Below are 12,781 nucleotides of genomic sequence, written 5' to 3' on the forward strand. Positions count from 1 at the left end.
TATATATAAAGATATTATAGTAGATATAATTAATATAGATATAGATAATAGATATTAGATATAGTTAGATAGAGATAATAATATTTGTTTGTTAGTTATGAATTTTGGACAGGATTCAAATAGAGGAAATCGGACAAGTCATTATCAACCTCCGATTTACAGTGAGCATGATAATGACGATGATGAGGAGTTTGAAGATTACAGAGAGGACGAAGAAGTATTGTTCAACCCACTGAAAGTTCCTTCACCTTTTACACATGCAAGATCGATTCATTCCGGTTCCATTGCAAAGTCATCCTATCAAATGAAGCCAATCGGTGAAGATCAATATAGTCGGAATCAACAACAAAATCAACAACAACAACAACATCGTAGTAGTACTACAACCAGTAGTAGTAGTAATAATGGTGATCGTCATCGCCAACAACAACAACAACCACCACAACATCAAAGAAGTAGTGGTAGTAGTAATAGTAATTCCTATTCAAATGGATCATCTAGTATCAAGTTGAGAGAATATAATAATAGAGGTGATGACTACGAGTATTCTTCGCCATCGCCATATAGATCACCTTCGAGATCACCACCACCACAGTCATCATCATCATACACCTCCTACAGTAGAACTTCATCCAATAGCATTCCATCGTTATACAGTCCCACTACAACCTCTACTTTGTCAGCTGCACATCCTAAATCCACAATTATGGGTTACAATAGAAACACTGATTATATCACCAGTAGTACCGCATCCGGACATCAACAACATCACCACCAACAACAAAGATCGAGATCTAGATCAAGATCAAAATCACCAGTACGACAAACACAACATCAACAATCACATCATCAAAGTATATCATCATACAATAGATTTAGTAATACAAATAGTAGTAGTAGTAACAGTAGTAGCAGTTATTCTTCGAAACAACAATATAATATATCTCGATCACCAGAACGACAAACACAACAACCATTAAAGAATGCATCATTAATGAATATATTGAATAGTTCCGATTCTATACCAACATTTCAGAGTTTGGACAACAGTTTGTCCGGTGGTAACAGTCAAAGTAGTAGTAGTAAAAGCAGTAGATCACAACCACAGCCATTAGCCAACTACTATTCATCTATTTTCAAACCGGAACAACCACAATATGAACAACAAAATGATAGACACTATATGCAATCTCAGAAACAGCTTTATCAGCAGCAACAACAACAACAACAACAACAGAATAACAACAAACATCAACAAAAACAACAGCAACAACAACAGCAATATGAATATGAACAACAGCAACAACAACAAATAAAACATAGGCAGCAACAACAACAGCAACAAAATCCATATAGTAATTTCTCAAATTCATCATTGACATCGGCAATATCCTCTTCAGCGTCGGTTATGAATGTTTTTAGTGGAACAAACAGTGCTACCAGCACCAGTAGTAGTAGTGGCGTTGGTTCAGCTCTGAGGAAATCGACAACAGGAGTATCGACGTCTTCACCAAGGTCATCGCCATCTCTTAAATCAACGGCTTTCACCAATGCAAAGAAACGTGTCTCCAAGAAACATAAACAAGAAATACTCGACTTATTGAGTGAGCATGATGATAACGATACCCATCATCTCTCTCTAACCAACAGTTCACAAACAATAATACCACCTTTATCATTAAATAATAGTGGTACTTATAAAGTATCATCATCCAATCAAAATACATCAGCAACAACATCATCATCATCATCATCATCTTCCTCTTCATATTCAAAATCTTTACCATTATCATCATCGATGTTATATTCGAATGAACAAATTAGTAATACTTCTACTACAACTAATAATAGTAGTAATAGTAATAGTAATAGTAGTAGTTCTAGTAGTATTAGAAAGTATAACAGTAGTAACAATAATAATAATAATAACAATAACAATAGTTCTTTATCACAAATCAATGAATATAGTAACAATAACAACAACAACAACAATAATATACCATTTCAAGATTCAGATACAGAGATTTCTAATAGTGATTATCAAAAGATGTTAAAGACATATGCAAAAGAGAAATCAACCAAAAGAAAAGCAATTTCAGAAGTATGTTTTTGGTATAGTTCATTATTATTTAAAGTATCTTTATTAATTCAAATGTTTGTTTGATTGATTGTTTTAGGAGTATTTCAAGGATATGGATAAATATATTGATTCAGAGGGTGAGGAGAAAGAAAAGTTGAAAAAGAAACTGATGTCAAAGATTGACAAGGAGATGGAGAGTGATACAAAGAAGCGACAAAAGAGAAGAAAGTTTGATGGCAACTACAGCTCCAAAGACAAGGAAAAGATGATAATGGATACTTTGAGATCATCGACATCGTCTACCTCTATACTAACTGGTTCAAGCTCTGGTCTTGCCGCTTCTCTTCAATCTTCATCATCATCGTCGACCAAGTCAAAGAAGACAAAGAAGGAATCCAGCGGTAGCAGCAGCAACTTCAATCCTGTCATCAATGAAAAGGATCTCTATGATGATGAATTCGAAGAGTTTTTAGAGAATGAGAAAAGGAGAAAGAAGAAATCTAGAAAGACAAATGAGAAAGAGAGTAGTGGTAGTAGTAGCAGTAGAGATGTTAGAGATACTAAAGAAAGTGGAACTAGTAGTAGGGAAAAAGAGAGTAGAGATAGAGGAGAAAGAGATAGAGAGACAAAAGAAAGAGATCGTGAAAGAGAAAGAGAAAAAGAAAGAGAAAGGGAAAGGGAAAGAGAAAGAGAAAAAGAGAGAGAAAGGGAAAGGGAAAGAGAGCGTGAGAGAGAACGCGAGATAGAGAAGGAGAAGCAGAGACTGATTGACGAGGAGATCAAGAGAAAGAAAGCAGAGTCTCTTGGTTGTAAGTTTGGATATATCAAGCAACTGGAGCCAGGCTTTGATGGCAAGTGGGCCGCTCTCATCAAGAAGGATTTAATTCCTGCTCAAAAGAAGTATGTTGCCAATCATACGAATGGAATTGCCAACTGCAAGAGTTTGGCGAGTCTGATGAAGATCGAGATTAAGAAGCGCTATGCATCGCGACCACAGAAATCTGTGAAGGATATTCAGCTGCGTTCGAAAAAGTTGGTCAAGGAGATGGCTAGCTACTGGAAGAAATATGAAAAGGACGAGCGTGAAGCAAAGAAGCGTGCCGAGAAGGAAGAGGCACTGCAACGCAAGCGAGACGAAGAAGCGCGTGAAGCAAAGCGACAACAGAGAAAGCTTAATTTCCTTATCACTCAAACCGAGCTATACAGTCATTTCATGAGCAAGAAACTCGACAGCAGTGGATCGTCCGTTCCAACAATGGGCAAAGCTATTTCCGATCTGAACAAAGATGATTCTGACGACTCTGACTATGATGATTCCGACGACGATATGAATGAGGAGGATAGACTTGAAGAGACAAGACTGAAGGAAGAAGCATTGAAGATATCAAAGATGGCAATTGAACAACAGTTACAAAAAACACAAACATTTGACCAGGATATTGAGAAGTTGAAATTGGAATCAGAGTTGGAACCAACTGCAACAACAACAACAGCATCTCCAACTCTTGGTGATGTCGACATGTCATCTTCTATCAATGTTCAGGCAGTTGCCGATATACATTCATTGAAACAACCGACTATCTTGAATGCAGAACTCAAACCATACCAATTGAAAGGTATGAGTTGGATTGTCAATTTGTACGATCAGGGTATCAATGGAATCTTGGCCGATGAAATGGGTCTTGGAAAGACAATTCAATCGATTGCTGTACTTGCTCATCTCGCAGAGGAGAAGAACATTTGGGGACCTTTCTTAATTGTCACACCCAAGTCGACTCTCCACAACTGGAAGAACGAGTTCAACAAGTTTGTGCCAAATTTCAAGGTGCTTCCCTACTGGGGAAACCAGAAGCAGCGACAGACCATTCGTAAGTACTGGAATCCAAAGAAGCTATACAGTCAAAACTCGCCATTCCATGTGTTGGTGACCAGCTACAATGTTATGGTGCTCGATGAGAAATACTTTCATCGTATACGTTGGCAATATATGGTGTTGGATGAAGCGCATGCCATCAAGTCGTCGTCGTCCAACCGTTGGAAAACACTGATGTCCTTCAACTGTAGAAATCGTCTACTCCTAACTGGAACACCCATTCAAAATAGCATGGCAGAGCTGTGGGCACTTCTTCATTTCATTATGCCAACTCTGTTTGACTCTCACGAGGAGTTTGCCGAGTGGTTCTCCAAGGACATTGAGAACCACGCGCTCACTCAGGGCGGACTGGACGAACACCAGCTGAATCGGCTGCATCTCATTCTCAAACCGTTCATGTTGCGTCGTATCAAGAAAGACGTCGAGAATGAAATGCCTCCCAAGAAAGAGATTGAAGTTTCGTGTTCGCTCACCGTTCGCCAGAAGAAGTTGTATCAAGGTGTGCGTTCCAAGATCACCATCTCTGAGTTGCTCGACAACACTTTCTCAGAGAGTGGAATGAAACACCTAATGAATTTGGTCATGCAATTCCGTAAGGTTTGCAATCACCCAGAACTCTTTGAGCGTAGTGAGTGTCGCTCACCCTACCAATTCCAAAAGGCACAGCCCGACTTGATGCCAGTCTACAGTGAGCATACTCCACAGTTTGCCAAAGTACTCAGTGTTGCCAATCACAATCCTATCACCTACTATCTACCAAAGCAATTGTTCCGAGAGGGAACACCACTGCTTCTTGACAGCTATGGATCCGATTCCGGTCGTAGTCAATTGCTCCGATCGAAACTATCGATATTCACAGCTGACATTATCAATCGTTCATTGAAATCCGACAACAACAACAGCAACGACTCTCTGTATTCATTCAGTAGATTTATTAATTTGTCACCTGGTGAATTGTCTCAACAACATGGATCGTCGTCACTCGTCGATATGTACATTCAACATCAATCGCAGCAACAGTCAGAATTCCCACTCTTTGAATATGTATATGATACCTTCAAGGAGAAAGATAACCTATCGCTACACTTGAAATGTATGTTGTTGGAGCCATCGTTCTCTGGCAGATTCACACCTGCCGTTGCCAGAAGATCCGGTGTCCAGGAATTGATACTCAGTCCCAACGACCGATGCTATCAGAGCCGCGCCATTATCCAATCGATCTACCGTCTTTTCCCAAAGGCGATTGCGGCACCCATCGAAATAGAGTGTCCGGACCGCTCATTCCGTCTCAAACAATCCGATACTCTGAGAGTACCAGATCAGACCAAATCAATGTTGTTTGGATTCAGCTGCGTACCCGATAGCTCTGTACAACAAACTCAGCACCCATCCAACGTTGTTTCGCAGATCCAGTCGACAAGCCAAGTATTGGATTCCTTTAGAAATCAAGGTGGTTTGTTTGGTGGACTCAATAACATCTTTGGTTCCTCATCGATTTGGGTACCATCATTCTCCAAGTCACTCAATGACAGTGGTAAACTTCAAGTTCTTGATAAACTGTTGAAGCAACTCAAGAAAGAAGGTCATAGAGTTTTAATTTATTGTCAAATGACAAAAATGATAAATATATTAGAAGTAAGTAGTGAATTAGTTGGACTTTGGAAATCACAAAGAATCAAACGTTTACTAATTATTATTTTTAAAAAGGATTTTGTTATTTTCAGAAAATACAAATATTTAAGATTGGATGGTTCTTCAAAGCTTGAGGATAGAAGAGATCTTGTAGATGATTTCCAAACGGATCCTTCTATATTCGTTTTCCTATTGAGTACAAGAGCATGTGGTATCGGTATTAATTTGACCTCTGCCGATACCGTAATCTTCTTTGACAGTGACTGGAATCCAACTATGGACGAGCAGGCTATGGATAGATGCCATCGTTTGGGTCAATTGAAGCCTGTAACCGTTTACAGATTAATCACCAAAGGAACTGTCGAAGAGAAAGTTATAAAGAGAGCCAAACAGAAACATCAAGTAAGTTAATTCACAATCTTTTGATATCAATTACAAATATTAATTTCAACAAAAAATCAATTATTATAGATTCAATCAATTGTAATTGCTGGTGGTAAGTTTGAGAATGAAATGAGACCAACAGAGGTAATGTCATTCTTGTTGGATGACGATGAAGTCGAGGAGAAACTTCGTAGAGAAATCGATCCGCTCACTGGAAAGCGAAGAACCAAGCCATTGGATGAACCTGAGCAAGTCAGTAAACCATTCTCTCCTAGTGATATCCCTTCGCTCAAACCTGCATCCAAAGGTAGAGCACCAAAGGAACCGAAACCAAAGGAAGCTCCGAAAAAGAAAGGTCCCAAGCCAGGCACCAAGAGAAAGACAAGTGATTCAAATACACCGACATCCGAGACAACTTCCAACACCACCCCCACCACCAATGTAAATGATACTACTAACACAACAACAACCAACAACAACGGTGAAGCAGGTGTTAATCAAACCGAAGTAAAACCAGAAGCACCGAGCAAACCAACGAAATCAAGAAGTAAAAAAGCACCAGCCGATCCTTCTAAACCAAAAGCACCCAGAAAGAAATCGGCTGCTGCTGCTACTAGTACTCCTCCATCAAATACAACCCAATCATAATCCTCACCAATTTTAATAATTGGATAACATAATAAATAAAATTAAATGGAGCCAACATTATTTTTGTAGAATTCTTGTTAAATATTTATATGGATGGGTCAATTATGTATTAAATAAATGAATATATACTAAATAAATGTTGTTTGATTAATTTATTTGAATATGTAATAGACAATCTTGAACAATTTTAACAAAATTCACATTCTGTGGTTTCATTGGTTTCATTTTTGCTATGCGGCCAAATGAGTCGTCTAGAACATCACGTTAACGAAATATCTCCATAGCATGTAGCCTTCTCACACAAATTATAGATCTCAATTTACAAATAGAGGTCTTTTAACATGTAACATACAAATAATTTATTATGTCAAAAATTTATTTTAAACAATTTAGGTTATTTTTTATCTAGTAAATAAATAAAGAAGCAACAAGAGGAGGAAAGAATACAAAAAACAAAGTCATTAGTTAAAAATTTGTAACATATTATTCGTCATATCGAGTTTCAAAAACAAAAAACATTGAGAATATCTATCATTTGTTTGTGAATAGTACAAATTCCTTAAGTTAAATTTTTAGAGTTATAATTTAATTGATTTAATATGGAATCATCCAATTTTTTTTCTCCTCATGAAATTACTATAAAATCAATCAAAACATTTTTTTTCATAAGATCTTGAGTACCATTTGCTATTTTTGATAAGATATTTTAATAGATTTTTTATACCGGAATAATGATCACTTTTTTTCCAAGTTTATTCTTAAATGAAAAGTAATCGTTTTTCTAAACTTTGAATTTACTAAATTGACTTCAATGATACTGGTTATCTAAGAAATATGATAAAAAGTTGATTTTAAATATAGAATGAAAACTCGGTTTTGTAAAAATAAATGTTAAAACACCGCTCATATACCAAAGACTATTCCAAAAATTTTCTATTTTATTCTTTGGTAACCAGTTTCAAAAGATCCTATCCAAAATATCAGGATTTTCAAACATATTTAAGTTTAACTTTCTTATCCTTTTTCTTTGTTAAATTTCTATAAATAATAAATAAATTGTTTACCTTTAGAAAAAAAAACAAAAATCAATGAACAGAATAAATAATATTATTTTAGTAATTATTGGATTAGCTTTTTTGGTTGGTTTATCAACCCAAACAACATTATCCTATATTTATATCACTCCCTACGGATCCAATGATACAACAAACACCGACACTCCCTATGGAGTTGGATACACTTTTCCAATGGATACCTGTTTGGATATGAACGGTATCAATATTTTATTCCACCAAGAAGATCCCAACTCCAACTCTGTAACAATGTTACAGCTCTTAGATGACTGCACTACCTTGATTGAAAATTTCACTTTCACCTGGGATGAAATCTCAACTTTCAATTTCTTTTACGGTCCAACCTTCAACTCGACTCTCTGACTGAAAACCAACAACATGCCAAACGATGCCCTCCAATTCGTCTATTCGTACACAAGCGAGAAACTCTGCGTCGGACCAACTTACACCGAATACTTCACCAACGGATATTCCACAAGTACCTCCAAATACTATTGTAACAACAACGTTCCAACTGTATTCTCTTGTTACGATGACAATTGTATCAAAATCAATTATGCAGGTTGTAATTATGGATTTTATTTCGCTCCATACAAAGTACAATGTTAAATATATAACTAATAATTGTATTTAAACAAAACAAAACAAAACAAAACAAAAAAAAAACAAAACAAATAAATAAATTATTTTTATTCATCTTCATCAAAAAGGATATAAGTTTATAATTATGTATATGTGTTGTTTTGGAAATTACATATCTTATTTGTTTTTCTTTTCTATCCATCATATACATATTTCTTTTTTCTGTCCTCTAAAAATACCTTTATTTTTGTCAGCCATTTTAAAATTACCTACTCCAAGATAAGCATATGAGTTGGAATAAATTTTATACATTCTTAATAATCTTCATTTGACTAGTATTTAATAAAAGTTAATCAATCAATATATTCTCCATTAAAAAAAAAATAATGATAATAAACTATTGATATACTACTATACATTTTCAACATTAAATAGGATATTATAATCTTCGACGTTGGAAACAATCGAACCCGTTTTATTTTTACAAATATTTTAAAAAAATAATTTTTGATCAATGTAAATACCCCTGCATTACCTAAAGAACGAATCAAATTAATTAATAAATTTGTGAACAAATTTATCTATATATGTTATAACAAGTGAAATTGAAGTGGTAATTGTAACATTTTTATAATGTTATTATTAAAAACACGTAATCATATAATTAAAAGTATCAAACTTAAAAATCACACTTGTTTTACAAACTCTATTTCTACTCCAACAATCGTAAAAAAAAATTGTTTGTTTTTATATAATAGTTTTAGTAGTAGTAGTAATAATATCAGTTATATAAATAATAATAATAATAATAATAGTAGTAGCAATAACAATAACAATAATAAAAGTAAAATTAACAATATCCAAGAGACAAAGAGCAGAATGATTGGATCACCGGGAATTCAAGCAATGTATCAACCAACAAAAAGAGACTATGAAGATTCTCTAAATGCACTCTATTCATTGCAATCGAATGTCAGTACCATACAATCATGGTCACAAACACGAAAAGTAAACAAAATAGATACCACTCATCTTTTGATGGATGAAATGACTGAACTTTGTCAACTTGTAAATATAAATGTATGTTGGTTAGAATATCGAGTTGATTGAATGTTTCAATGTTTATTAATTATTATTGATATTATAGTTAGATGATAGAACAGTTATACATGTTGCAGGTACAAAGGGTAAGGGTTCAACATGTTCAATGGTGGAATCGATCATAAGAAACAGTGGATTCACCACTGGAATGTTTACATCACCACATCTTATTAGTCCACGTGAGAGAATCAAGATCAATGGCGAGATGGTTTCGAAGGAGTTGTTTGCCAAGCATGTTTTCGCGTGTTGGGATATATTCTCTGCGCAACAGGGAATGATCTTCCCACCGTTTTTCAAGTATATAACACTGGTTGCCATGAGAATCTTTCAAGAGTTGAAGTTGGACTGCAAGATCTTGGAGGTCGGCATCGGTGGTCGCGCCGACAGTACCAACGTGTTCCCGCGACCTGCAGTCACCGGAATCACAGCGCTTGGCTTTGACCATATGAACGTGCTCGGTGATACACTTCCAGAGATTGCCTATGAGAAGGCGGGAATCATGAAGCCTGAGTGTCCGGCATTTACCGTGGAGCAGCGCGCCGACGCCATGGAGGTGGTCGCGTCCTACGCGCAACAAATTAAGTCGTCGCCACTCGTCGTCACACCCAACTACGAGAGTTACTTGCTCAACGCTAAAATCGCCCTGGAAGGTGAGCATCAGAAACAAAATTCATCGATTGCCATTGCACTTTGCATTGTCTGGCTGATGAACAGTCCGACTGTCAGCGACAGCCAACGACAATCGCTATTCTCTGAGAATCAGCAGCAGTGGCGACAATACGATGCCAAGCTCAACAACTATCGACCGGAACTCTTTCTCCCGCTACCAGAGTCGTTCGCACGTGGATTGGCGACGGTAAGATGGCCAGGTCGTGCACAGCATTTTGTCAGTCTCGACTTGCCCAACGTCGATTTCTTCCTCGATGGTGCTCACACTCCTGAGAGTGCAGAGATATGCTCACATTGGTGGAGTCAAAAGACAACATCGACAACAAACAACTCTACTGTAGAAGATAATAACAACGGTAGCAACAACAACAACAACAACAACACAGGTTATATATTAGTTTACAATAGTACGGGTGGTCGTGATCCAAACCTCTTTTTAGAACCATTTTCAAAATCGATACGATTGGATGGTACACCATCATTCAACTATGCATTTGTACCAATTATCTCTGCGGATGGAAAGCAATTCAACACACAAGATTGGGAACAAACAGTTACCAACTGCATCGCCAAACAATGTCAAGTCGACCCAACAAACATTAGTATCACCAATGATACCTCGTGTGCCATCGAACACATCCAACAAATTTCACAAGCTCAACCAAACAAGAGATTCAAAGTACTCATAACAGGATCATTATATATAGTAGGATCATCATTGAAATATCTAACAAAATCATCCGATTAAAGATTATTACAATCATAATAATAATAATATAATATAAAATATTTATTCATTCACATTTTAAAATATTTAAATTAATTCCAATTTTTTATGATTTTTCTTTTTTTTTTTTTTTTCATTTAATTTAATTAATTGAACTAATGAACATTGTTGTTGTTCTATTTTAATTTTAGTTTTAATGTTATAATTTATATATATTTATTTATTATTATGTATAGTTTAATAGTTGAAGTTAAAAATATGTATAATATAGCTTCCGATTTCAAAGTTAATGTCAATAGTTTTCAAAGTGGAAGTACAGTTGGTGGATTGGATGTTTCATCACCACAATCGAATCCTTCTACACCACCATCGACTACAACAACAACAACAACATCTTCATCTAAATCAAATTCACCTCATACCACACCTTCAAAAGACAATGGAGGTTCACCACCGCCTCCATTACCATCGCTCAGTAAATCAAGAATTTTGATACCGACTACCATCATTGATAATAACAATAATAACAATAATAACAATAATATAGATACAAATAATAATAATGTAAAGATAAATAGTAATTCAAAGTATATACCATTCTTTTCTGGTAATCCATTAATAGAAGTAACAGAGGGTATCATTCATTTGTTTGTTGATTCCGATTTAGCAAAACAAAACCAAACATCATCATTATGTAATTTACCTGTATGTAATAGAGATATTTAGCTATAAAGATTGTATCAAAGTATATAACTAACAATGTTTTTTTTTTTTTTTTTCTAGAGTTGTAGAAGTAATTTAATTTGTGTAGAATCAGTACCATCATATATGTCTATACCAGATTTAATTCACTTTTTCTCACAGACATCAGAGACAGTCTGTGATATGAAGATCATTAGAGATGCATCACCCAATCGATATATGGTGTTGTTAAGTTTTGTAGATCAATCGGCATCCGATGAATTCTATCAATTGTACAGTGGAAAGAAGTTTACTTCGATGGAGCCTGAAACATGTATATTGCTATTTGTATCCAAGGTGGAATATCAGTCGCCGTCGAATGGATTTTTAATCACTCCAACAGCAGCCACCTCTTCTTCGTCTTTGATCGAGTTGCCGACTTGTCCAGTGTGTCTGGAGCGATTGGATTCGTCGGCAACCGGCGTCGTTACGGTGCTCTGTCACCATACATTCCACTGCGACTGTCTCTCAAAGTGGCGAAGCGATAATACTTGTCCGGTGTGTCGATACGTGCAGATTCCAGAGGTGGAATCAAACAATGTTTGTTCGAGTTGCGCAACCACCGAATCACTGTGGATTTGCATTATCTGTGGAAATGTTGGTTGCTCGCGATACGTCAACTCACACGCCAATCAACACTACGAAGAGACAATGCATACCTATGCGTTGGAGTTGGAGACACAGCGTGTATGGGACTATGCTGGCGATGGTTACGTTCATCGTCTGATACAGAATCGATCGGATGGCAAAGTCTTGGAATTCCCCAATCCCCACTCCAACTCTGACAACCGTTCCGGTTCACATTTGAAGGAGGAGAAGATAGAGTCGATCGCTGTCGAGTATAACTTCCTGCTGACTTCACAACTGGAACAACAACGCGCATACTTTGAACAACAAATACTGAAAATCGAAAAAGACAACATACAACACTCGATTATTTTCAAAGAGGAAATCGAGAAGCTGAATGCCAAGTGGCAAACCAAATGCAATAAGCTGAAACAAAAGTGCGATGAAGTCGATAGAGAATCAAAATTCCTCAGACAGATCAATAACGCCATGAAGGATAATCAAGATAAATATAAACAGAAAGATGAAGAGAAAGATGCAACCATCAGAGAGCTATCGGAAGAACTACGTGATCTACGATTCTTTATCGAGGCACAAAAAACAATCAGCGAAAACAATGAAATGAAAGATGCTTCTCTTGTTGTTGGTGCTCCTCCTCCAAAGAGTAAAAACAAGAATAAAAAGAAATAATATCATTCATTGTT

At 36.2% G+C, this 12,781-nt stretch overlaps 4 protein-coding genes across 4 annotated transcripts; all 4 read left to right on the forward strand.

Moving 5' to 3' along the window:
* Positions 1 to 97: 97 nt before the first annotated feature.
* Positions 98 to 6,617, forward strand: ino80 (SNF2-related domain-containing protein; the record flags this gene model as incomplete). Its single annotated transcript, XM_020575573.1, has 4 exons — positions 98 to 2,101; positions 2,178 to 5,588; positions 5,661 to 5,987; positions 6,057 to 6,617. 4 exons carry the CDS (start codon positions 98 to 100, stop codon positions 6,615 to 6,617), a joined length of 6,303 nt encoding a protein of 2,100 aa, XP_020434368.1.
* A 1,451-nt stretch (positions 6,618 to 8,068) lies between these two features.
* On the forward strand, positions 8,069 to 8,299 carry PPL_04675 (uncharacterized protein; the record flags this gene model as incomplete). The annotated part of the gene is made up of 1 exon (XM_020575574.1): positions 8,069 to 8,299. The coding sequence occupies one exon, from the start codon at positions 8,069 to 8,071 to the stop codon at positions 8,297 to 8,299; it is 231 nt and encodes a 76-aa protein (XP_020434369.1).
* A 606-nt stretch (positions 8,300 to 8,905) lies between these two features.
* folC (tetrahydrofolylpolyglutamate synthase) lies at positions 8,906 to 10,790 on the forward strand (the record flags this gene model as incomplete). The annotated part of the gene is made up of 2 exons (XM_020575575.1): positions 8,906 to 9,352; positions 9,420 to 10,790. The coding sequence occupies 2 exons, from the start codon at positions 8,906 to 8,908 to the stop codon at positions 10,788 to 10,790; spliced, it is 1,818 nt and encodes a 605-aa protein (XP_020434370.1).
* Positions 10,791 to 11,027: 237 nt separating this feature from the next.
* On the forward strand, positions 11,028 to 12,767 carry PPL_04677 (putative RING finger protein; the record flags this gene model as incomplete). Its single annotated transcript, XM_020575576.1, has 2 exons — positions 11,028 to 11,474; positions 11,553 to 12,767. 2 exons carry the CDS (start codon positions 11,028 to 11,030, stop codon positions 12,765 to 12,767), a joined length of 1,662 nt encoding a protein of 553 aa, XP_020434371.1.
* Positions 12,768 to 12,781: the final 14 nt, after the last annotated feature.

This window comes from Heterostelium album (genome assembly GCF_000004825.1).
Source record: "Heterostelium album PN500 unplaced genomic scaffold PPL_scaffold4, whole genome shotgun sequence".
NCBI classification, from domain to species: Eukaryota; Evosea; class Eumycetozoa; order Acytosteliales; family Acytosteliaceae; genus Heterostelium; species Heterostelium album.